The sequence below is a fragment of the Saccostrea cucullata genome, unplaced genomic scaffold, assembly GCF_032062105.1.
Source record: "Saccostrea cucullata isolate Sc308-1 unplaced genomic scaffold, CSIRO_AGI_Scuc_v1 ctg247, whole genome shotgun sequence".
Classification (NCBI taxonomy): domain Eukaryota; kingdom Metazoa; phylum Mollusca; class Bivalvia; order Ostreida; family Ostreidae; genus Saccostrea; species Saccostrea cuccullata.
In genome coordinates this window covers 577,654-602,600 of record NW_026934500.1, presented here as the reverse complement: position 1 = coordinate 602,600, position 24,947 = coordinate 577,654, and the positions used below count along the sequence as shown (strand labels likewise).

General features: G+C 34.4%; 1 protein-coding gene across 3 annotated transcripts; it reads right to left on the bottom strand.

The window, feature by feature from the left end:
* Nucleotides 1-1,616: 1,616 nt before the first annotated feature.
* LOC134240884 (LIM domain kinase 1-like) lies at nucleotides 1,617-19,317 on the bottom strand. 3 transcript variants are annotated; one of them, XM_062722990.1, is made up of 9 exons: nucleotides 19,180-19,317; nucleotides 17,084-17,177; nucleotides 8,929-9,064; nucleotides 6,190-6,299; nucleotides 4,845-4,964; nucleotides 3,433-3,532; nucleotides 2,734-2,945; nucleotides 2,128-2,285; nucleotides 1,617-1,864 (listed from the first exon to the last, which is right to left on the bottom strand). In XM_062722990.1, exons 1-9 carry the CDS (start codon nucleotides 19,205-19,207, stop codon nucleotides 1,698-1,700), a joined length of 1,125 nt encoding a protein of 374 aa, XP_062578974.1. In that variant the 5' UTR covers nucleotides 19,208-19,317; the 3' UTR covers nucleotides 1,617-1,697. The 3 variants fall into 3 exon arrangements, with proteins under 3 accessions (XP_062578974.1, XP_062578975.1, XP_062578976.1); XM_062722991.1 differs by having other exon boundaries at nucleotides 17,084-17,174; nucleotides 19,180-19,236; XM_062722992.1 differs by lacking the exons at nucleotides 17,084-17,177; nucleotides 19,180-19,317 and adding an exon at nucleotides 14,185-14,291.
* Between the last annotated feature and the right edge of the window lie 5,630 nt (nucleotides 19,318-24,947).

The following is a 24,947-nucleotide window of genomic DNA, read 5'->3' as shown; positions in this document are numbered from 1 at the left end:
TTTCACAGTCAATTTAAATTTTTATAATATTTTGGTCTGACAGTGCACCACAGTTTTTTACTTTAAAAATAGCATTGCAAGTGATGTTTTCTAAAATGATCTGGAGCATTTGTGTGTAAAATTTCATTAATACATCATAAATGGTAAAATTAAGATGTTATTTGCACTAAACACTTATCCTTAGATATTGTCAAAACTAGCATCAGGCTATGATGTGAAGCACTAAATAATCATGCTGTACTCTGTTACGAGAAGTTATGAGGAGTTTGACTCTTTTCAAAATAATGAAATGACTGTGCAACACAAACACATCCTTTGGACACTGGTGTATATCTCTCAAAAGAGATTCAAGGACAGCTGAATTGATTTATCCAATGAGAGACATTTTGTAGACCAACAAAAACAATGACAAATTTTATGAAGCAAGAAGTTAGATTTAGATTTATGATCAGGTTGCAACCATGTCTATCATACATGCCAACTTTCCCGATTTAGGCGGGATTCTCCCGATTTTGCCATGCCATCCCGCTATCCCGATCGTGAAAGCAAAATTACCCCTAAATCCCGATTTGACCATTTTTCGACCAAAATTTCCGATTTTCCGACTTGACCCGAGTTTGAAATCGGGACAATCGTGAAATCTCGTTAAACTCTCGTAGTATTAACCAATGAAATTTCCCGAACTTCGTCACGCTTAGGTCGCGTGTAATTTACCTATCGAGGATACCTACCTGTGTGTACTGTGACGATTACTCAGTCAATTATGAGCATGTATCATGTTTTGATAACAATTAATGCTATTCTGGGGTATGGTGGAGATCAATCGGGAATCTCGGATATCGATTCACCATGGGTGCAACTCCACCACGAAAAAAGAGTAGATTAGGATCGAAATACCTGAAAAAATGGGAGGCTGACGCAAGATTCACCGGATGGTTGGCGAAGTCAAAACAAGGACAGGCTCATGCATACTGCAGAGTGTGCAACAGAGACTTCAAGATTGACCATGGTGGACTGAATGACGTGACAAAGCATATGAACACTGCCCTTGAATTATAATAGTAGCTATTTTAATAACCAGATTTTAACAATGCAATATTGTTTTCTTTATGCATCATGTGCCACTGTATTTTTCTTAAATTTGTTATCAAATTGTTGAAACTGTACAAGGTACTAGTAATAACTACATGTACATGATGTCTTTTAGTTTGTAACATTTTATTTGCTTGAATTATAATAGTAGCTATTTTAGTAACCAGATTTTAACAATGCAATATTGTTTTCATGTTTCATGTGCCATTGTATCTTTTTTAAATTTGTTATTAAATTGTTGAAACTATACATTGTTTTGGTTGCTGAATCAGATTCAGACTTATGTTGGTAGATGCATTGAATGATATGAAAGAAATCAGAAGAAAAATGTTCAAATGATCTTTGAGGAACATGTATTATGTATTATAAATAATGATACAGATATCAGTGAAAACACAATTAGATTCAGGTTCACGACTAAATGTCGCGAATTTAAAGCTTTGAAAATTGTCGTCACACGCAAAATCCCCCATGGGAATTTTCAAAAGTTGGCATGTATGTGTCTATTAAAAAATTCATTCTGCAATTATTTGGTAATTCTGAGATGGTTAACTTGGTAATTTAGAAAATCGAATATTTATTGAAGTTTGGTTCAAAATTTTTTCTTAAGACTGACCATTCTTGAACATTTCAAGAATTTTGTACAGCTTCAAGTGATTTACCTCTTTGAGAAAACTTTTCTGAACTTCTTCATCAAATCTGTACATTTCCTTCAGCACCATTACCTCCCCTGTTATTCGATGTGTCACTTTAACAGCCTGTCCAAAGAAACCTACAGAAACGGTCCAAAGGCAAATACAGTACTGTTAACATTACATCCTCTACAGAACTGCCTAGAATTTGACATTAGAGAAGTTCAGATCACAAAACAGATGATCGAACATATATACAAAATATATCTTTAATAATAGCAAAACAAATCATATTTTAATACTTTCAAAACCACAGCCTTCAATTACTCTACAAGTCAAACCAAACCCAAATCAATTTCATTGAATCTGTACACAAACAACAATACAGAATTTCCACTGATACCTTTTCCGAGCACCTCCCCCTGTATGAGATCAGTGGCCCTGAAAACTCGGTGTGAGGTGGGCTGAGTCTTGAAGGAGGAAGCTCGAGTGAGATCAACACTTTTTGTTCGGGAAGGCATCGGCGATGGTGATTTACTCCTTCTTCTGGATGTGTTCTTACTGAAAACAAAAAATATTAACACTCTAAGACTTATTCACCAACTCATAAAAATACATATCTGCCACAGGCAGATCCCTTTGTGTTTGTGTTAAAAAGAGCACAAAATATATTTTTTGTTAGGATCAAATATATATCAATTTATATTGATTATATGACCAAAATGATCAAATAAAGTTTTTGTGGCTAAAATGAGGCGGTATTTTTGGTTTATACAATAGATTTTTGGTTTATACAATAGTCCTTATTGATAACACATCTAAAATTTGTAAATAAAAATTTTGTGGCCCATTTGATGCTTTGCGCAAAATGCATCAATGTTAGTTTGTCACTTTTAGTAGTACCTATCTCTACTAATAAAAAAAAACCATGATAAATAATGTAAAACATAAGTCATAAAAATAAATGTAAGTCTGACATGAGTGCTTAAGGTTTGTTATCGGTTTATACTTCATTTGATCTTTCTTGGGTCTTCTTTTCACTCCATTGATGATCCTCTCTCTGGGCAGACTTTCATCATCAGAGAATGGTGAGCCATTTGGACTCAGATAGGAACTGTTACGGGAATCTGTTTGACTTTTAGATGGGGAGAAACAGGAAGGTGTTCCTCTTTCTAACATCAGTTGTACAGGTTCTTTGGTGTTTTGTAAAATCTGATCAATCTGTGGAAAATAAATTGATTTCAACTAAAATTACTCAGTCTTCTTATTGCAGTTATTCATTTCTTTAAACATCATTTAAATCCCTTCCTAATGGGACTGATACCCAAATAGAGCCTGGATACTTAGATGCATCATCCATGCAAGTTTGGTCAACATAGGAGTTAGTTACTTAGAAATGAGACCTTTACCAAAAAACTTTATTAAGTGAAACACACTAGAAGCATCTTTCATGCATGCATGATCAATGTGAGGTAAAAGAAGTATGATACATGTACTTTAAAAAACGGCACCAAAAACCTTAACTTGGAATGCCAACACTGACGCTGAGGGTATCACATAAGCTCCCCCCCAACTTTGTTGAGGTGAGCTAAAAAAATAGCATGACAGATAAACTGGGTGGGTATAAAGTTGTACACATTTCATATTTCAGTAACATCACAACTGAACAATGCTCCTGAAGTGTTTAGCTATCACAGCTAATTCTTACCTCCTCAAGAGAGCTTTCTTTTACTGGCATCCCATTAACTTCCAGGATCTTGTCTCCAACACTGACAGCATCTAATTCTGGGCTCAAATTGTCATCTAGTCTAAAAATAGAAAGAGAGTCACCATTTTCTTCTGAACAAGAGCAATTGTTCATTGAAACCAAAGAAAAAGTCAACCTCTTTATTGTGATCACCAAACTCAAGTTCATGATTTCAACAAAACAAAGAGTCTTTATTGTGTAAGTTTTACAAACTGTGATCATTTTTTTGGTTGGGAAAGTTAATTGAGTTCTATGTGAAATCTTTCCCCTAATCATGATTAATCCCAAATAACCCATGGTTAGAACGCGTGTATGTATGACATGGATATGCTTACCCATTGAACTTATTATAGATAATTTTTAGAAGAAAATTGCATAGACTTTTAATATCCTTAAGAGCAGTACAAAAGCTGTCTGCATTCTATATCTGGAGAATATTTAGGAGTTGGGGATTTAATATTTTGCTCATTTATTACTTGAAGCAATGACCTTTGTAAATTATCATGGTTAAGATTTGCAAATTATCTTTGACCTTTACAATGTCCTACTTTTCACAAAACATACACCATAGTGCCATTTGAACTTTCATGTTTCACCGAAATAACAGCCCTTTGATTAATTACCTCCCATAGTTTTTAAAGGAATTTATTATACCTCTGACAACTGATTTCTTCCTATATAAAAGTAAGGCAGTAAAATGTGAATAATTGCCTAGAAATCTCAGTGAATAGACTAATTACCCGTGCGTTAGTTAAATGAGCTAATCCTTGCTTCGGAAGCTAATTCCCCCGTTATCAATCCTCTAGATTTTACTTTTTATCGGTCTAATATGTTAATGGACTTATTCCCTGTGCATTAGTTTTGAAGCTAATTCCCCGCCATTCGTAATCCTCTATTTGTATCGGTATAATAAAACAGTTAAAAAGTATATCATTGAGGGAGTCAGCAAGATTCCAGTTCCCCTTGACCAAGACTATTTTCCTCGGTGTGCTGCACCTCAGGAAATTCCTGGACCTGGTCTTGCGGAACTGGAATCTTGCTAACTCCCTCAATGATATACTTTAACTGTATATTATACTACACATGCCTGTAAAGCAGTGAAGAACTTGGCATTGTTTGTGCAATCAAAATCCTCTCTAGATGCTGTATATGACCCAGAGCTTAGAAGGAAATAAGTATAAGTATTTATATATATATATATTCAAATTGAACAACAATTTTTTTTATCAATTTCCTTATTGTAAGTCAAATAATATACGTTTTTATACTCATTACTATTGTACATCTACATCTTTTAATGATATATGTAGACTGACTATCAGCAGTCCAGGGTCTGTGGTCTCAGATGCTGCTTCTGAAGCTTAACTGCGTACCTTAGACTCTGTCCAGCAGGTGTTAGTGGGACCTTAATTAGCTCAGTGGAATGTACCCCCTTATTTTGACTGGAAGACCCGAGCAGGACAGGTTTCATTCGTACTTTGTAACACACTCCACTACAAAATAAATATATTAAAAATAAGAATTGACATACATGTATTTAAATGATTTTTTACCATAAATATTCATGTGAAAATTCATAAAACATAATTTTGGACAACAAACAGTGAAAAATCTATAATGCCCCCCCCCCCTCCCAAACAAAAATTCCTTTCAACAGATATTATGAATTGTTATTTCACAAATTCATACCAAAATTTTTATTATTTCACTCAATTGCCACTGAACTTAAACTTGCCTTAATGACCTTGGATTAAGGCCTAAGGTAAACTTGTAAGTATGAACTATTATTGTAATTCAGTATTAGCTGGCACTTTTGTTTTCCCCATTCCAATGTTATGGTCAAGATATGTTTACAAAGAAAGACAACACAGAGAGACAAAGTGACAGCTTAATATTAAATTATTGAAGCTTTTTAGGGCCTATATAATTCTACAACTTTACATTAAGAGATTTAGAAAAATAATTTAAAAATTCGCATAAAGAATTTTGTGGATATATAGTTACCTCCTTTAGCCAATACTGTTCAGTTGCTTATTAATCATACACCCCTATTTTCACTATCAATATACAATAGTGATCTGCACTATCAGATAGCAAACAAATAATAGCAATAAACATATAGGTAGCAGAAATAAATTACCATGTTTACAAGTAGTATGATCCAATCCTACATTGTATAAAGTGTGTCAATTGTATACATTGACAACAAAACAGACAATACCCAACAACATCAATTTCATAAGCACTGTGTCAGTTTCCTGATCTGTACTCAAGTAATACACAATGTACTAATCTCCTAATATCAACATCTCTGTACTATATACATATAGTAGGTCAGGGAAATCATTTTATCTGAAGTGTATAACTATTCCTATAGATGTGTTTCAATTCATACATGGAAAAAAAAGATTATTTGAATATTCTATGCTTTAAGTAAACCTGTTGAATGAAAAAGCCCAATTCTTTTTTTCATTTAAAAAAAATATATGGTAAAATGTTTAAGATAACATGAGTCTCAATGAGACATACATGTATGCATGTAGGAAAAGACTAATAAGTTGTATACTGTTAACGCATTGGAGGGTATCTTACCACCTGAAATTCAATGTAAAAATATTAATGTGAGCGCATTTACAGGTCAACTTATATAAGGGGAAATCTAAATAATTTGTGATTAATTAGTCACAGATAAACGAAAAGAAGTATAGACATTCTTACCAGAGCAGCAGGGAGTGTTCCACCAGTGCATACGTCTGTCCATTCTCTATGATTGTGTCACAGTCGTGACACTGGAAACATTCTGAATGAAACTTATGATCTCCAGCCACCTGAAATTCAATGTAAAAATATTAATGTGAGTGCATTTACAAGTCAACTTATATAAGGGGAAATCTAAAAAAATTGTGATGAATTAGTCACAAGAACTCCCAATAATATACTTCCTTCCTTTTGAAAATTTTCATTCATTCAGATTTTTCACACATTAAGTATATATACAATTGTTTTTAATGGTGAACAAAAATATGTGGTTTTTTTTCTATATATACTGTGTAGCTATTTGAAACAAGGAACCCATCACATGGCTTTAAGTGGAAATTTTAGTTACGTTTAAACCCTGTATGCAGTCAGAATGGCAGAGACATCAGATGCCTTTCAATTGGAAAATCTCACGAGCTTACAGTTCAGGTGAGCTGAAATTCTATGCATTTTGTACATGATAAATACAGACCCACCCTTACACCTGCATCACAGACCCAGTCATCAGCTCAGGTGAGCCAAGAATAGAATGTATTTTTAAAATACAAATAGAGTCTTAGTGCTGCCCTAACACCTGACCCTTAGAAGAAGGTGCTGTGAAATACAAATTACTTTGAAGAGGCACCATTGCTCATCACAACTAGGCTAATTTTATCTGCTTAAAATACCCAGGATAAGAAGATTTTTCAAAAAATTATTAAATTTCCATTATATCAACATATCAATATGATGATCAATGTAGTCCCATTTAAACTCTGGAACCCCTGATTAAGGGGTTCTTTGTCAAGAGGACAATTGACAAAGAAGCTATAATTGCAGTTCCATTTTCAACTTCATATATTAACCATGTATAAGTTATTCTGAAAACGCAGGATTATGATGTATTTCAATATATTGTCACAAATATACATTGCGTATTTTCCTAATGTTTTCAGAGATATAAAAAGTTCCATCTGTTAAACATTTTATATTTCATCAATAATATTCATAACTGTGTCTTACATATTCAGAACACAGTTGTCACACCATTATAACTCCATGCTGCCTTTATTGGCATTTTTTCAAGGGCAGCATTTGAAGGTTAAAACTTCTGTTTAACCTTTATATTTGTATATTATTTTTAAAAGGGGTAATAAACTAAGTCATAAATTAACATATTTACATTTGTATAGATACACTCATTCAGTTGTTGAGCTGTTTTACTCTTTTCAATGTATAGTGGAATAACATGCACTTGTGGACTGTAAAACCACCTAAATACATGTAACTCCATTTTTGTCATGGTTTATGGTATTAATTATGGTACAGTATTGATGTCTGATCGAAGCAGGTTAAAGAATTGGAAAAGGAGAACAGAAATAGTTGCAACATTTTTTTTTTTTCAATTTATCCCATATTAGAATGATATCACAAACATCAATGCACACAAAATATTTCACTTCTTCTTATAATTCAAGACACATGGTATAAAAAAAATTGGCAGTATACAGGCAAATTTTTAATCTGTTTCCTTTAACATAATGTTCTATGAAAAATGATATGTTAATTTCCAGACCTTTCTGAAAGAAACAGAAAATGGTGCGTGGGAGGGGGTTGTTAAAAATCACAATCTACTTTATCTTTGCTTTTGTGAATACTTAGCGGCGAAATTTGGAGCTCACTACCGACAATTTTTCCAAATTCATCCAAATAAATACGCTGGTAGTAAAAATATGTACTAGTATCTTGTACACTGACACTAATGTGCACAGATCGAGAGGATCTAACCATGAATAATAGACCAATCATTGAATGAACAGGATGAAATTCCTGCTGTATCCTTAGTAATCCACAATGCAATTCTCATTCAGCTGATTTGTCATTTAAAGCCAAGCCAGTGCCTCATTGCTTATTTGAAGCATATAAATATACTTCCAATTCCCATGCAAGTATGTTTGTCCAAAAAGAAATGTTATTTCAATCTCTCTTGAATTCATTCAATCTTTAATAAGTATTCTTTATGACATTATTTTCTGCAGTCATGTATTAGAATTTCTATATATAGGTATCATAGGGTGGTGAAAACTGAAATTGCAACAAAACATTTCTGTTTACCATGCCTCCATCTGCTAGACACTTCCTAGCCATATTTCCATGAATAAATTATCTTGCTGTAGTCTCACTAAATCTCATCAGAGCTACATTAACTCCAATCGTAACTACTAGGCCATTTCCGTGAACGATAAATAACTTATTTCTCTTTCGGAAAATGGCTGAGTAGCTACGAATGCATTAAACTCCTCAGATTTTATAATTTGTAGAATACCGACAATAAAAGGTTACAAACACATTAGTAGGGGCGATATATCAGTCTGTAAACCACATCATTCAACCATTGGCAGACAGTTTAAGTCAGTAGTCAGCTGTTAGAAATTGGGTTTTCGTAAATGTAAGCTTACAGTGTAAATCAAACTGTGGCTCAGCAAATGATGATCAGGCAACCATTAGCTGATTTAGAAATGTTTAATATTTTAAAATTATTGTGGTACCTAAGTATTAATTTGACCTTGACCACCAAGTCGCTTGATACTAAATAAGTGATAAGCCAATCATGTTTTTTTTTCAATAAAAGATAAAAGAAGAATTCGCTTGCCTGACCATCATCATAAAATTAACCTAGGCATTGTACTTGAACAAAAATATACAGTCTATAATTTTTACCATGATTGGTCCTGTGATGGTTAGCCCACATCTGTTACACACATTGCCATACAGGGCCCAGTAGTCCTGCTTACAATACAGTTGTCCATTCTTCTCAAAGTACCAGTTGGACAAGCTCTTGTTACACTCGGAACACCTAAAATTACAACAAAAGATCGGTAATCAGACTTATCAGAGATAACCAAAGCTCGATCACATTATATAAATATGATTGCATATAGTTGAGTGCAACATTGAAAATCTTCACTCCCAAGAAAACCACTGTCAACCAAGGTACAACCGAAGTTGACAATATAACATTAAATTACTGTAGAAGTACTTTTTTCCGCGTGGTATTAATTTATGCTATGTTCGCGGTCACAAACTTTATAGTGACAGTCTAAGAAATCCGCATAAATTTAACCCGCGGATTTAACAGAAATTGAGATTCCGCGTAATTATGACCCTGTACAAAAAAGTAAGTCTACAGTATAGATGCAATATTTTTTATATTATACTAAATGTTTTATACAAATACATATTATAGTGAACCTTGCATGCATAAATTGATCTGCACAGTGAACATTTTTTGGAATATCACCTGTTGTCAAGTAATGTAAACTGTTGCTATGCTGGAGGGCTTGGCTTCATTATTCAGCGTGTAATAGTATACAGTTAAAGTATATCATTGAAGGAGTTAGCAAGATTCCAGTTCCCCAAGACCAGGACTATTTTCAGAGGCGCAGAAATAGTCCTGGTCTTGGGGAACTGGAATCTTGCTAACTCCCTCAATGATATACTTTGTAACTGTTTTATTATACTGATACAAATAGAGGATTACGAATGGTGGGGAATTAGCTTCAAAACTAACGCACAGGGAATTAGTCCATAAACATATTAGACAGATACAAAAGTAGAATCTAGAGGATTACAGATAACCGGGGAATTAGCTTCCGAAGCAGGGATTAGCTCACGTGGAATTAGTCCATTCACTGAGATTTCTAGGGAAATTTATTCACATTTTACTGCCTAATACTTTTATAAAGGAAACCAGAAGTCTCTGTCGAGACTGAAGTTCTACTGGTTTTTACTTAAAGCAAAGGAAGAGAAAAGTAGCAGTTAGGAATTGAAACTTTACAACAGCAATAAATAGAATAATGATCCTTGATTAAGTCTCTTTATGTTCTTAGTGTAGTCTACTTGCATGCCACATTATATTATAATCAGACTAAAACTGTATTTGGGGCAGAATTTTGATAGTATTTTACAGAAATTTCTATCTTTAATAACCAAGGCAATAATGTTCATCAAAATCAAAAAATTATAAATAGAATTGTGTATCTTAGTGTAGTCTACTTCTGTGCAAAATTACAAGTATATTGAAATCAGACCAAAACTGCAGGAGAAGTAGTATTTTGAAAGTATTTCAGAGACAGTTTTATGTTTAGTAACCATGGCAACATTGTTCATAAAAATCGAAAATCGATACACCGAATTGTGTATCTTATACCCCATTCATACGACGAAAATTTGCTTATGTGTGCAAATTTACATATAAGTAAATATACACACGTAAGTAAAAGTTAATTTGCTATGCGTTCAGACGAGATTTATGTACTGTAAGTAAATCCTTGTGACATGACCCGGCGAGTTTTCCTTTGAAGTCAAGCATACTGTAACTGCGATACAGAACACTTTTTGTGGGCGTTTATTATGCAAATGAGCAGAAACTGTACTGTATCTGCAAAATATCAACGATACAGTACGGTTTATTTTTAGCGATGACGGAAAGCTGTATCCGTATACAGACATACCAATCGTTCAATTCGCCATAGAGCTGTTCGTATTTACTCAAAAATTGAGGTGAATTAAAAATAAGATTTTACAACGTAAAGGTATTAATGTCGGATTCAAAAATTTTAGAAAGGAGGGAGTGAGGCAGTTCACAAATTATTACTTTGAACCCCCCCCCTAAAAAAAAAAAACAAACAAACAAAAAAAAAAACAACGGAAAATCGTATTCCGTGGGGGTAGATTTATAATCAACCAACACCTATGTGCGTCATTTCGTTACTTGTTGATGAATTAAAAACCGTATGTATACAAGTTTAGAAAAAAAAAATTAAGAAAGCGAAAAAGAAAAAAAACTCAAAGGTGGGATGGGGCACCAGTGAGTGTTGTATCCCCGTTTGGTTACTCTACATTTTAATGAAAACGTGAAGTAAAATACCCCCACCCCCTTTCCTTTCATCTGCTTATTTCAATTTTGTGTATGACGACCGGTGGGGGACATTGTCGGACATTTCTCTCAGAATCTACGATCTCCCGAAGCATTTTTGTTTCAAAAATATTCCCACATGATTCTTATATATCAAAATGTTTTGCATTAAATCGTAGCTTAAAATGAAAAAAAAAATGTCATCAAAAGATCAGCAAGAGCTGCATAGAGAAAAAAAAACCCCTGCGCAATCAAATCTAATTAAAATTTTTGGAAAACAAATTAATTTATGCATCTCTTAAATAATTTTAAAATGATAGATACCTGCACGTCCATCTCGCTCGGCATTTCAGTTGAGAATGCTTAAAATGGGATACTAAATCAACTTTCTGCAAAATCATCTGATTGGTTGGGAGGTATACACCCAAATACGCATGTAAATTAGTGAGGTCCTTAGAAAGGTCATGTCACAAGTCATTTAGAATACTCGTTTCTTACTGTATCAGAGATACAGGGCGGGGCCCGGCTCGAGCTATCGCTCTCGCCTCAAGCCCCGCCCTGTATCTCTGATACAGTAAGAAACTCGTACTCTAAATAATACTTGTATTTTCATAAAAAATAAGGAAATACACAGATTCAAAATTGTGGATTTTTATAGAAAAAGGTTATTTTCTTACTATTTCGGTATAAGACTAACATTTGAATGTTCCTCAAAGAAACTAGGGGGAAATCCTATCCATTTATATTTTGGTACGGATAAAAGCGAACTATTAGGAAAAGATTACACATGAAAAAAGAAAAATTGATTAAAATCATTGTTTAAAGTTGGATAATGCTTTGGTCTCGGTCCTTAGGACTATAGAGCCGTTGGGTTTTAAGAACAAGATGGTTGACTACTGGTTGACGTCTTCAGCACAATAAAGGACGACTGGAAATCTTTTTGGTGTTTGGAAATCTACAGTACATCAAGTTTATGAGTTCATTATGAAGTATCTGCTTGAATATTACATATATTTTCCAGTAGAATGAAATGGGCAATCGATTAAAAAAAATTAAAACAAAACAAATATGTGAATTTGAAATAAATACGAATCACAATGAATCATGGAATTAAAAATGCTTATTTTCAGCAGTGTTGTTGAAATTCCTGTAACATCAATTTATATGTCAGTAGCTTGCCTTGATTTAAAATTAAAGAAGAAACTCAATCTGTAATTGGACCTGCCCGATTGATGCAATGCCTATACCTATCACAGCTCCGGAGCATTCCCATGAAGACTACTCAGTACTGTACTTGAATAGTAAGGGGACTACTGATTGATCCTGCAGGACACATGTTTGTGCCACCACAGCTATATTTTTATAATTTAGAGGTAATCATAGGTTTGCCAGAAAGGGAGCAAGGTGCGCACGTTTTTGCAAATTCAAATTTATTTCCGGGGGGATTGGAGATGTAGTGTGGATCCTTGTTTTCAGAGTTGAAAAAGCCATTTGTTGAAAGATCTTTGCTAGTACAACCCGGCGTATCCTAGCTTTAAAGCACTACCCTTATCAAAACTCTTAATTTTTACTTTCAGCTGTCCTTGAAGTACATGTACACTAAAGATGGCCATAAAAAAATCCAGTTTTTTTCTTTTGCTTTCTAGCTGCCATGTTAACAGACTGATATTATACACTTTACAATGCATAAACAACCGAAACAACACTTAAAATGTAGATTTATGCAATAAACAAAACAAAATACATACATAAGTAAATTTGCTGCGTGTTCATACGACAAAATTTACTCACAAGAACTAATAATTTGCGACAACATGTATGCAAAAGTTAATTTGCACCTAGTCCTGACCAGGTGTAAATTTACTCGACTGTGCAGAATTTACATGTGAGCAGATCTGTTCATACGACAAAAATTGCACATGTGAGTAAATTTACATATGAGTAAAAAGTACTGAGGTATGCAAATCATGTCGTATGAATGGGGTTACTAGTGTAGTCTACTTGTGTGCCAAGTTATACTGAAATCAGACCAAAACTGTAGGAGGTGTAGCATTTTGAAACAATTTCACAGAAATTTCTATTTTTAGTAACCATGGCAACACCCTTCACCGAAATCAAAAATCGATACAAAAAATTATGTATCTCAGTGTAGTCTACTTGTGGCCAAGATATATATTGAAATCAGACCAAAACTGTAGGAGGTGTAGCATTTTGAAACAATTTCACAGAAATTTCTATTTTTAGTAACCACGGCAACACAGTTCATCGAAAACAAAAACCAATAATCAGAATTATGTATCTTAGGGTAGTCTACTTGTGTGCCGAGTTATACTGAAATCATACCAAAACTGTAGGAGGCGTAGCATTTTGAAAGTATTTCACAGAAATTTCTATTTTTAGTAACCATGGCAACACCGTTCATCGAAATCAAAAATCGATAAACAAAATTATGTATCTTAGTGTAGTCTACTTGTGTGCCAAGCTATATTGAAATCATACCAAAACTGTAGGAGGAGTAGCATTTTAAAATTTCACAGAAATTTCTATTTTTAGTGACCATGGCAACACTGTTCATCGAAATCAAAAACTGATGCATAAATTTATGTATCATAGTGTAGTCTACTTGTGTGCCAAGTAATACTGAAATCAGACCAAAACTGTAGGAGGAGTAGCATTTTGAAAAATTGTTTACAGACAGACAGACAGCTAGACAGATGGACGGACGCCGGACGCATTACTATCGCATAAGCTCTTCTGGTCTCTGACCAGTAGAGCTAAAAATCAGTAGAGGTGTAATAATGTTTTTTTAACAAATGTTATATACTCAACAAATCAGACGGAAGACAGACATTGGGTGATCAAAAAAGCTCACTTGCGCTTTCAGTTCAGGTGAACTAAAAATATAAATTTTTAGACTGTTTGTCTCCTATCCTGTATTTCAAGTTTCATGTTAAAATAAACACATATATAAATAAAGATAAAGGTAATTATAGAACACATGTCAATAAAATACCAATACACTTTGTCCTATTGAAGATTTAATACAAATTATCACTTACAGATTTGTTTTTCTCATTTTATTATGCACCTTCTTACAATGCATAGATTCCTTTAATTCCAATAACACAGTACTTGGACCTCTTTTTTTCAAGACGGTAAACCACAGAGATGAGTCATAAGAAGTACATTATAACTTGTGTGCCTGTCAATGTTTACACATAATAAAGTCATTCTTTTTATAACCATCAGCATGAAATGCTTACTGTGGAAAGTGAACTTTAAACAGGAAATCTACAGTGAAACATTTTTGTCAATTGAATGTTATGTGTCAACATGAAGCTCATGGGCCAAAACCCTCACCTGAGTCACCTAGTGCAGTGGTGAATATATATAAGGCATGCAGAGCCTATGGCTTTAGATATATTAAAATTATATTCAATATGTGAATCTAGCATTAATTACAGCTTTATTATTTCTCATTATTTAGAAAATCATTATATAATTGAGATTTAATTTTTGATCTTTATGTTTTTTACACTAGCCTAGAGGAATTTTAAATCTTGATGAAACTGAGATAATTTTTCTACGTGTTTCTCCATTATCTGCAAGGTCTTGAACTCTGGAGCTGTGGAACACACAGATCTAAAGTCTTTGCTATTTCTCTTTGGTTGGGGATACAAATGTCCAAATTACAGAGAATTATGTATTTACTTGAGCAGGAGACTTGCTCCAAAATCTGTCGTCTATCCATAAAGCTAGGGTGTTTTGTACCGGGGTACTAAAAAATATCCCTTTTTACCCCCTTTTGACTGCCTGGGTGAAAATAAAAATTATGAAAGCTTATTGCACATCTTCAGCACACCATCAATTATCTTTTAAAAGATGAATAAGCTACTGCATAAAATGTAAGAGTCATTTTGGGAATCATGTTTTTGTAAAAATAAAAAAAAAATAAAAAATTATTCTTCTTGGCCCTTGTTGCCCAAAGGATAGTATTCAAAATTCAATAACTTTATTACACATTTATAGGACACCCTCTATCATATTCCAAAGGATTAATTAGATACTGCTAAAAAAACAGGAATTTGATCTTAAAAAGGAAATTCATGATTTGTTTGAAGAAAAAAAATTGATAGATAAGAGAAAACGCATTTAAATTTAAAATGTTCATATGTTATGAAACATCCTGAAAGTAGTACATTATTAAAAGATAATTATATTCTGTGTGAAGACAGAAACGTCGTACACATAATATTTCAACTGAGCAGTTGACCAGACATTATCAACGTTTACAACAAGGTATTGATTCGGTATTGAACAATTGTATTTGGAGTGTTTCGGGACATACAGTCATGTACTTGTATACGTAATGCAACCTCAGCATTCAATAAACACCACAATTTTGAACACTAAAAATTCCCTAGACTTTCAGCATTTAATAGTCCCCTACTGGTAACTTGCAGGAGACTATAGGTTTCCTCTCTGTCTGTCCATCCGTCTGTCTCTTTGTTCCTCTGTCCCACTTGGGTTTCCATACTTTTTCCCTAAATGCCTGCTGATACATGTATTGAGCTAATTTTTGTGTATGAGTGCATCTTGATTAGTTACAGATCTTGATAAGTTAAATTACAGTTAAAGTTTGCATTTCGTTCCACTTCACTGATTTTTTTGATGGAATTTCAATTTTTAAGGGTTTTCTGCATTTTTTTCTAATTTAAATGTGTGGAGATATTGAGCTGATTGTTGGTAAATTTCTTCACCTTGATGAGTTATAGATCAAATTTACATTTGATTACACTTTAATGGTTGTTGGTGGAAATACTGCATTTTTAATTTTTAAGGGCACCATTTTACACTTGCACTCTCAGAATGCCTGTTTATTAATAGCTTTAAAATACATGTAAGTATTGATACTGTATCAAAACAATTTGATTCAACACTACATTAAAGCTGAACACTTCTTATAAATAGGCACTGTCAGATGGGTATATAAACCGTTCGCTTTTGTTACACCCAATTTCACACTCGAAACTCGTGGCCGACATGTAGTACTCCTTTCGTGGTCTTAGATTTTTTTACATTTATTTCTTGTTTTTATGTGCATTTTCTGTTTGTAAATAATGTATTGACCTGTATCTTCGATGATACTTTTGTCCTGTTTTGGAATAAATGTGTAAAATTTGATAATTTCATCGAGATTGAGTAACACGTTTTGTAAGATGTACGTCTACACTCATCGGATCTCTACAGTGAAATACGTTGAACTGATTAGCGATCTGATCCTTATATATGAGTTGTAGGGAGAGCGTTGAAGAACGGGAAATATGGCGGACTATGCCTATTTACGAGTAGTGTTCAGCTTTAAAACTCTCACAGCTCTAGAATAGGCATTTTTCAGTGGCCAATACAGAAATTAAATTTCCTGCACGTCAAATAATTATACTGTACATGTATATGCGTACTTAAAATGCAGGCTTCATAATTTAACGGCTTTGGTGTGGACAACAATGCGCTAATTCTTGAAAACCACCAAGAATTTATTTTAATATTAATAGATACATATGCTGCATGGACATGTGTAGCACTATTTAATGATTATGGCAACAACTCCATACCCAGTGGTTGCATTTAAATTTTTAATATGTACATTTATGTTCATGAGCAGTAGTTAAACAATTTAATTTTTTTTAATCAAACAATATTTGATATGCCCTACTTTAAGGGAAACTCTACCAATTTGCCCTAAAAAAGAGCAAAAACACATTTTTTGTGAAAAGCATATGTATAACTCAATATTTATATACTGAATCCCTATGTTAGTCTCCCAAACAAACTTTGTGACTTTCATCGGCTAGTTCCTAGGAAAATCACAGATGTTAATCATCATTGTCATTGATTATTGAATAATTTGAGTATACACATGCATAAACTACGATTTATATATCTAAGAAACCTTACCGAAAACAGTTTGAATGCCAATCACCTCCAAGAGTCTGAATGAAAGTGTCCTCCTTCACAAGACTCCGGCATCTGACACAGAATCCAATGTCTTCTTAAAAAAAAAAAATTCAGTCAGATACTAATTTTGCTTAAAAAACGTACAAAATATCACAATAATATTAATGTCAATATTGCTGGTTAAAATTTTTAAAAATTGTTTGTTATAATACTAGTGCAACTATATTTGTCTTCTTTATTAGCTCATTCCAGTTTTTTTCTATCTGTAAGTGTCCACTGATTTTAAGGTTATGAAATTAAAAGCAAACACACTAAAAAAATTAGTAAACTATAACTTTTAACACCTCGTACAATAATTCGTAACAAATGGAAGATTTAAATCTGTGGATATAATTTCTTTTAAAGTTTGATACCCAATGTTTTAATTTTTGACAAAACTAGTAATTTTTGTTACAATGTGAGGAAAATTCTCAAACATGACGAGCAATACCTGGTATATTCTACAACTATTCTTATCTGTTGTGTCCTTTTGATTTCTTTTTGTGAACAGGTAGAAAAATAGCTAGGCTTTTGATTTACAGGCAGGTGCAAAATTAACATATTAGGGAAAAAGCTAACAGAATGGCCTTATTACAGAAGGGCATATATTCCAGGAAAGATCTGTATTTTTAAAACATATTTAATATTATCTGAAAATACAATCGAGAGCCTGAGGTTAAGCATTTGACTGTGTACATCTACTTGTATGTGTAAACCTAGAAGCGATTTTACACGTACCCAGGTATGCGTAACTATCATTGTGTTCTGTTAACCACACAGCACTTGTACTAGTACGTGCAATCTAATGAAAATTAGATGTTAGATCCGCTCACATACTTGCTACATTAACATCTAACAACATCCCATTGAGGGTCACGTCAGAGGTCAAATTCTATCAACCAATCAAATCGTTGCCTGCAAAATCATTGTATATTGTTGAAGCGAATAAGTCTAGAGCTGTTCCGAATTTGACCTCTGACATGACCCTCTATGCAATATTGTTTGATGTTAGTGTAGCAAGTATGCGAGCAGATCTAACATCTAATTTTAATTAGATTGCAGTATGTGTAAAATGCCATTTCAGCAAGGCACTTTACAATCCATTTGTATCAAATAAATCTATGACTTGAAATAAAAAAGATACATTGAATGTACTGTAAAATCACATAATTATTTTCATGGGGTCAAATTTTCGTGGTTTGAGTAAAAACTCTTGGTTCATGGGGATTTGAATACGTGGATGAAGAATTGTTGAGTAGTTATGTATTTAATATTTTACATTTCATGGTTGACATGAATTCATGGGTCGATCTCTTCATACCTCGAAAACGACAAAAATTAAACCTTCACAGTATGCTATAAATTCTCAACTTCATACTAAACACCGGCTGAAAAATATATATTTTGTAGTTTGGGTTTAAGAAGCTACAAGTTCTCACCTAGGTCACTACTTGCGACTGTACAAGTTACAACTAGAATTACTCAGCATGCAAAACTGATGACGTAAATCCCATTAAATTAGGGGATTTCTAGTATCTTAATATGAGCTATAGTTTTTATTCTCTAAACCTAGCTATACAAATATATATCATGTACAAAAAAGTGCCAGTAACTTAGGTCCTGATAATGTGTCTATCAGTCATGGGCGTCAAGCAAACTGAAAGGGGGGGGGCTAATCGAAAGTGGGGGGGGCTAAACCAACAAAAACAGGTAAATCCCAATTTTCAATGCCTAAATAATGTCTATTTTTGCAAAAAAAGGGGGGCTAAGCCCCCTCCCCCCGGCACCGACGCCTATGACAGTCAAATGTGTTTGTAATATTGATAATAAAAAGCTTACCTAGTAGCTAGCAGAACTGGATAAGACGCCCCCTCTCTATAGGCCTGATAGTGTTAGAAGTCCCCCACCCCACCCCTGGCCAGAACAGCACTGTTTATAAATAATCTATCAATTCAGCAAAATGGACCGATAATTCAGAAATCTATTTTTGTGTTTTAATTATACCTTCATTGCTAGCTTATCTTACTTAGAAACTGTTTCAAAAGATAAGCTTGTACCTGTACTATGACAGTCTGAATCTGTCATTTCACGAAGTTCCTCGACATCTACAGTATATTTACCTCCACCAGTTGAAGATGCATGACAGAGCGGTGTGTCTATTTGCACAAAGGGATCCTAAAAGACCCGATTACCCCTTAAAATCAAAAATACATAAATATTTTTAACATTCATAAAATACGAAAGTTTTATTTTAAAAATATAATTTATTCATAATAAATGAATTTGGATCGAACAGCAGGCATAAACTGATAAATGCATATAACCATGATAACAAATAATGCTTAAAAGATTTCTGATGAATGAAACTTGAGAGACTATATTCGTGCTTAGAATACAGATAGATTTCTGGTTGTTTTTTAAAAAAAGATTCTCTCTAAAGAAAACAGTATACTAGTATTTTGAAAGATGATTTACTAGTTTGTTGAATTTTAATTATTCATATGTCTCTGATTTTACATCCTTTAATTGTTTGACTTTATATTTTTTGTCCCCCTCTCTCGCGAAAGCGAGGGGGCATTAAATCTCATTCGTCTGTCCGTCTGTCAGTCAGTCTGTCCGTCCGTCACAAAAAATTTACACATGTGTAATCCTTGTGAGAAGACCTTTCTTTGGGTACCACCACATTTAACCTTTTGACTTTGACCTTGACCTTTGGGTTTGACCCACTTTTTCACCAACATTCCAAACTTTTACTTCGGCCATGACTTTTAAATGGTAGATACTATCACATATGTATTTTTTGTGGCAAGACCTTTCATTGCATACCCTCAACTTTGACCTTGGAGATTTCCGCACTTACAAAAAAACTTTAACCTTGGCCATAATTTTTGAACGGGCAAGGGCTTTCATACTTCATATATGTAATACTTGTGACAAGACCTTTCTTCAGAAACAATATATTTAATTTGCATTTAAGAAAAGTTGAATCTTCGCTATTTTGCCATAGAGGATTATCAGGTTCACTTCCTTATAAGTTTTGATTGAGAAGAGATAGGGCTTTCATATCCGACATGTGCGTTACATGTACCTATATATGACAAAATTTGACACAATATGTCATTAAAAATGACATCCCACCCACAAAGAAAGCGGGGGACCACAATTCTTTGAATTTGCTTGTTTCAACTATCGCCGGTCTGTTTCTTAATATGTGTTTCAGGCAAGGCATAAAATTACAGTTTTGTTGCTAAAATGCAAAAGGTATGCGGTTTCATTGGCCACATGTTATTTGTCCATAAATATTTATGACCATTTTAAGTTCTGTTTTTGACTTAAGATTTAAATCCCCCCCCCCCCCCCCATCCCCCTGGAAAAATTCTGGAATCTCGCTTGTCCGTTTTTCTGGTCAAGTGGTTGTTGAGGAGATGATTTTAAAAAAAATCAAATACTCCCCTATAAATGCCCTAAAAAATATTTTTGTAATTTTTAAAACAAATTAAAATTACACTATACCTGAGATAGCTTTCCTACAAGTTTCAGCTTGATCCAGTATAGTTCTCCAGAAAAAACAAGATGTGTTTGTGAAACACTGATGCCCCCGTATGGCAACATAGCGAAGGTTAAGCTTTCTTAATTACTAAGTAAATGCAGATCAAATATGTTGGTACCAAAAGTAAGGCCTTTTCACAAGAAATACAAATGCGAAATATAAAACGCTGGCTACATCTGTTTAAGGGTTATGACCAAGGTTAACATTTTATAAGAAAGGACAAACTCTGAGTCTAGGTCAAAGGGTCAAGGTTGTTTGTTTCTAAAGAAAGCCTTGTCTCAAAGATTGCATTTGGGAAGTATGAAAGCGCTGGCCCTTACAGTTCAGAAGTTATGGCCAAGGTTAAAGTTTGTAATAAGTAAGTCAAACTCTAAGGTCAAGGTCAAAGGGTCAGGATTCTTGATATCAAATGAAAGGTCTTGTCACAAGGATTACACATGTGAAATATGAAAGCTCTAGCCCCTACTGTTCAAAAGTTATGGCCAAGTTAAAGTTTGTAAAAAGTAGGTCAATCTCCAAGGTCAAGGTCAAAGGGTCAAGGTTCCTGATATCAAATGAAAGGTCTTGTCACAAGGATTAAATTTGTGAAGAATGAATGCCCTAATCATTTCCCTTCAAAAATATGGTCAAGGTTGTATTTTTAAAGTAGGTCAAACTCCAAGGTCAAAGGGTCAAGGTTCTTGGTATCCAATGAAAGGTCTTTTCACAAGGATTATATATGTGAAGTATGAAAGCCCTAGCACTTATTGTTTAAAAGTTATAGCCAAGGGTAATTTTTTTCATTCGTAGGTGCAAGGTTAAAGTTTTTGCGGACAAACAGACAGACAGAGACAAGCAGACAGAGAGAGAGATAGACAGACAGACAGACAGAGAGACAGCTAGACAGACGGACGGACACGACAAAAACTATATACCCTCGAAACTTCGTTTACGGGGGCATAAAAAATGATCCCACCCTACTTTAGTCTTCTTTTCTTTGAGATCTCCCCTTGTAAGGGGTTCGGGTGTTCACTTTAACCCAAGGATGTTTTGCATTAAATTTGGTTTTAAATGACCTATAGTTCAGGAGAAGAAGTTGAAAATGTGAAATACAGACGAACGACACACAACAGAGGTGATCAGAAAAGCTCACTTGAGATTTCAGTTCAAGTTAGTTAAAACTTTTTTACCTATTTTCACATCTCTTCCTTGGATTCTTCCCTGTTTCATTTGGCAGCATTTAAACCAATAATTACTTTTCACTGGATTTATGCCTTTATTTAAATATTTATATATAATTATATATTTGAACATTTTATTTAAACGTATACAGTCTTAATTTACAATTTTACATGTAATTGTTGATTTCCCAAATATATTTATCGTGCATTTATGACATCCTTCGAACTGAAGTCATCGTCACTTGTCTACATTGTTGTCTTTTCACAACTGAAGTTCAAATATAAAGGCATTACAAAAGATTCAACTTTGCGGTTACGAAACGTCTGTGTGTGTGTGTGTGGGGGGGGGGGAGTCTAGCTATCAGTGAACCTTCTTATCATTGAAATATATCTGCGGGGAAAATTTGGGAAATTGACTCCCCCCCTTTTTAAATACTAAGTGCTTGATTTGTTGCGAAAAATTATTTCTGCGCCCAATAAGCTTTCGTACTATACTCTACTGTTATTCCGTGTAAAATTTTATTCCGTATATATATTGTCTTACATCTTATCCCTTTAGGGCCAGGGATTGGACAAATTAACTAATAAACGCCATGCCATAGGCGTTGGAACCGGGGGGGGGGGGGGGGGACACATTTCCCTTTTTATGCCCTCGTAGGGGAGCTATGACTTTCATATTTCACATGTGTATTCCTTGTGACAAGACCTTTCTTTGGGTACCACCAGATTTGACCTGGATCTTGGAGTTTGACCCACTTTTACACAAAAATTCCCGACTTTTTCTTTGGTCAATCTTTTGAACAGTAGAAACCAGGACTTTTATATTTCATATAAGTTTTCTCTGTGTTAAGACCTTTCACTGAATACCAACAACTTTGACCTTTTGACCCTGACGATTTCTGTATTTATGAAAAAACTTTAACCTTGGCCATAATTTTTGAACGGTAAGGAGATTTCATACTTCACAAATGTAATCCTTGTGAGAAAACGCTTCGTTGGATACCAAGAACTTTGACCCTTTGACCTTGGAGTTTGACATACTTTTAAAATGCACCCTTGGCATAATTTTTGAAGGGTTAGGTCTAAGGCTTTCATACATTTAATCCTTGTGACAAGACCTTTCCTTTATTATCAAGAACCTTGACTCTTTGACCTTGGAGTTTGACCCATTTTACACAAATAGTCCACTTTTACTTTGTCCATAATTTTTAAACGGTAGATATGTAGTAGTGTAAGATACATGGCATCCTAGCTACTAGCTTGGGCTAGTGGGTTAGCACTGGACTGGCAAGCCAGAGGCCCCAGGTTCAATCCCGAGCAGAGGCAATAAATTGTCTGTTACATTTGTCACCCACGTTGGGACTCGGGTGTTCTCTGGCGGGTAAAATGATTGCCCCAACAATTTTGCCCCACAGGAGTCGGCACTCAAAAAGAGATGAGGACATCTCATTCTCTGGAGGGAGACAATGTAGTAGTGTAAGATACATGGCATCCTACTAGCTTTGGCTAGTGGATTAACCCTTTAGCTCAAATGGTAGAGCTAGAGGCCCCGTGTTCAATCCCCACCAGAGGCAATAGTCTCTGTTACAGATACTAGGAATTTCAAATGTCAACTCTTTGTGGCAAGGTCTTTCATCTGAAATCAACAATTCTGACCTTTTGACCTTGAAGATTTCCGTACTTACGAAAAAAACTTGAACTTTGGCCATAATTTTTGAACGGTAAGGGCTAAGGCTTTCATACTTCACATATTTAATCCTTGTGAAAAGACTTTCCATTGGATATAGACTTTGACCTTTTGACCTTGGAGTTTGACCTACCTCTGCCATAATTTTTGAACGGTAAGGGCCAGGGCTTTCGTACTCCCCATATGTAATCTTTGAGACAAGGCCTATTTTTAGAAACCAACAACCTTGACCCTTTGATCTTGACCATGAAGTTTGTCCTACCTTTAAAAACCTTAACCTTGGTCATAACCTTTGAAAAGGTGGTGCTAGAGTTTTATATTTCACATTTGCATTTCTTGTGAAAAAACCTTACTTTAGGTATCAACATATTTGATCTGCATTTGAGAAACCTTAACCTTTGCTTGTGAGGCCTGTGATCCACTGAATATTATTTCTTCTTGCATTGGTGTCGGAAGCAAATTGAAAAGGGGGGGGGGGGGGCAAAAGAGGTCTTGTCACTAGTAATAAACATGTATAATGTGAAAGCCATACCTTTTCTGTCATAATCATAATTTTTAAAAAGTATGTCACACTTCAATTCAGAAATCGAAGTATATTTGGATAGTTCTTTGTCACAGGTTTTAAATTTATGTGTGAAATATAAAAACCTTATAACTTCTCATTCAAAAGTTATGACCAAGGTTAGTTTTTGCGACAGACTGACAGAGGAATATTTTCTGACCCTTCACTTTTGCGCAAGTCAGACTCAGTAGTTGAAGTAAGCAACATCAACCAGAGACAGCATTTCATATTAAAATAATTGTCTTGCCGTTCTCAATTTTTGTTGTTGGTATATTCCTCTTCCACCCATATTATGTTCCCTTTTCTTCACCTGTGACGATAAAACTATTCTGAATCATCTAACAATGCCAAAACAGTACAATGCTCTACATCACTTTAGGGAATTTCTTTATTCCAATTTTTCTAGAGCACTGTTTTATAAGAATGGCCCATCAGAAATACATAAATTATGGCTAGGAAGGTAACAAGGGGCCATGGGCAACAACACTCGCCAGTTACCTTTGCTATGCTGTCCTTCACAAGATTTCCCCCTTGCAATACCTAATCTTGTCCCCCAAGTGTCATGATTTGAAAATTTAGAATTGATTCTACCCCTGAATGCTTCCATGTATTTACAGTATTCTGGTCCAGTGGTATTAAGGTGATTTCTCCAATATACTAGTACTTCTATGTTAAACTTAAGATTCTTTATTGATGCCCCACCCTGCCCCCAAGGTAAATCATTTGAACAATTTAGGATCTACACTACCCCAGATGCTTCCAAATAAGTTTCAGTTTATGGTCCAGTGGTTCTTGAGATAAAGGTTTTTAAATAACCCCACCCTATTTGTGGCTTTTATTGATCATCTCTCCTTGTAAGGGGGCTT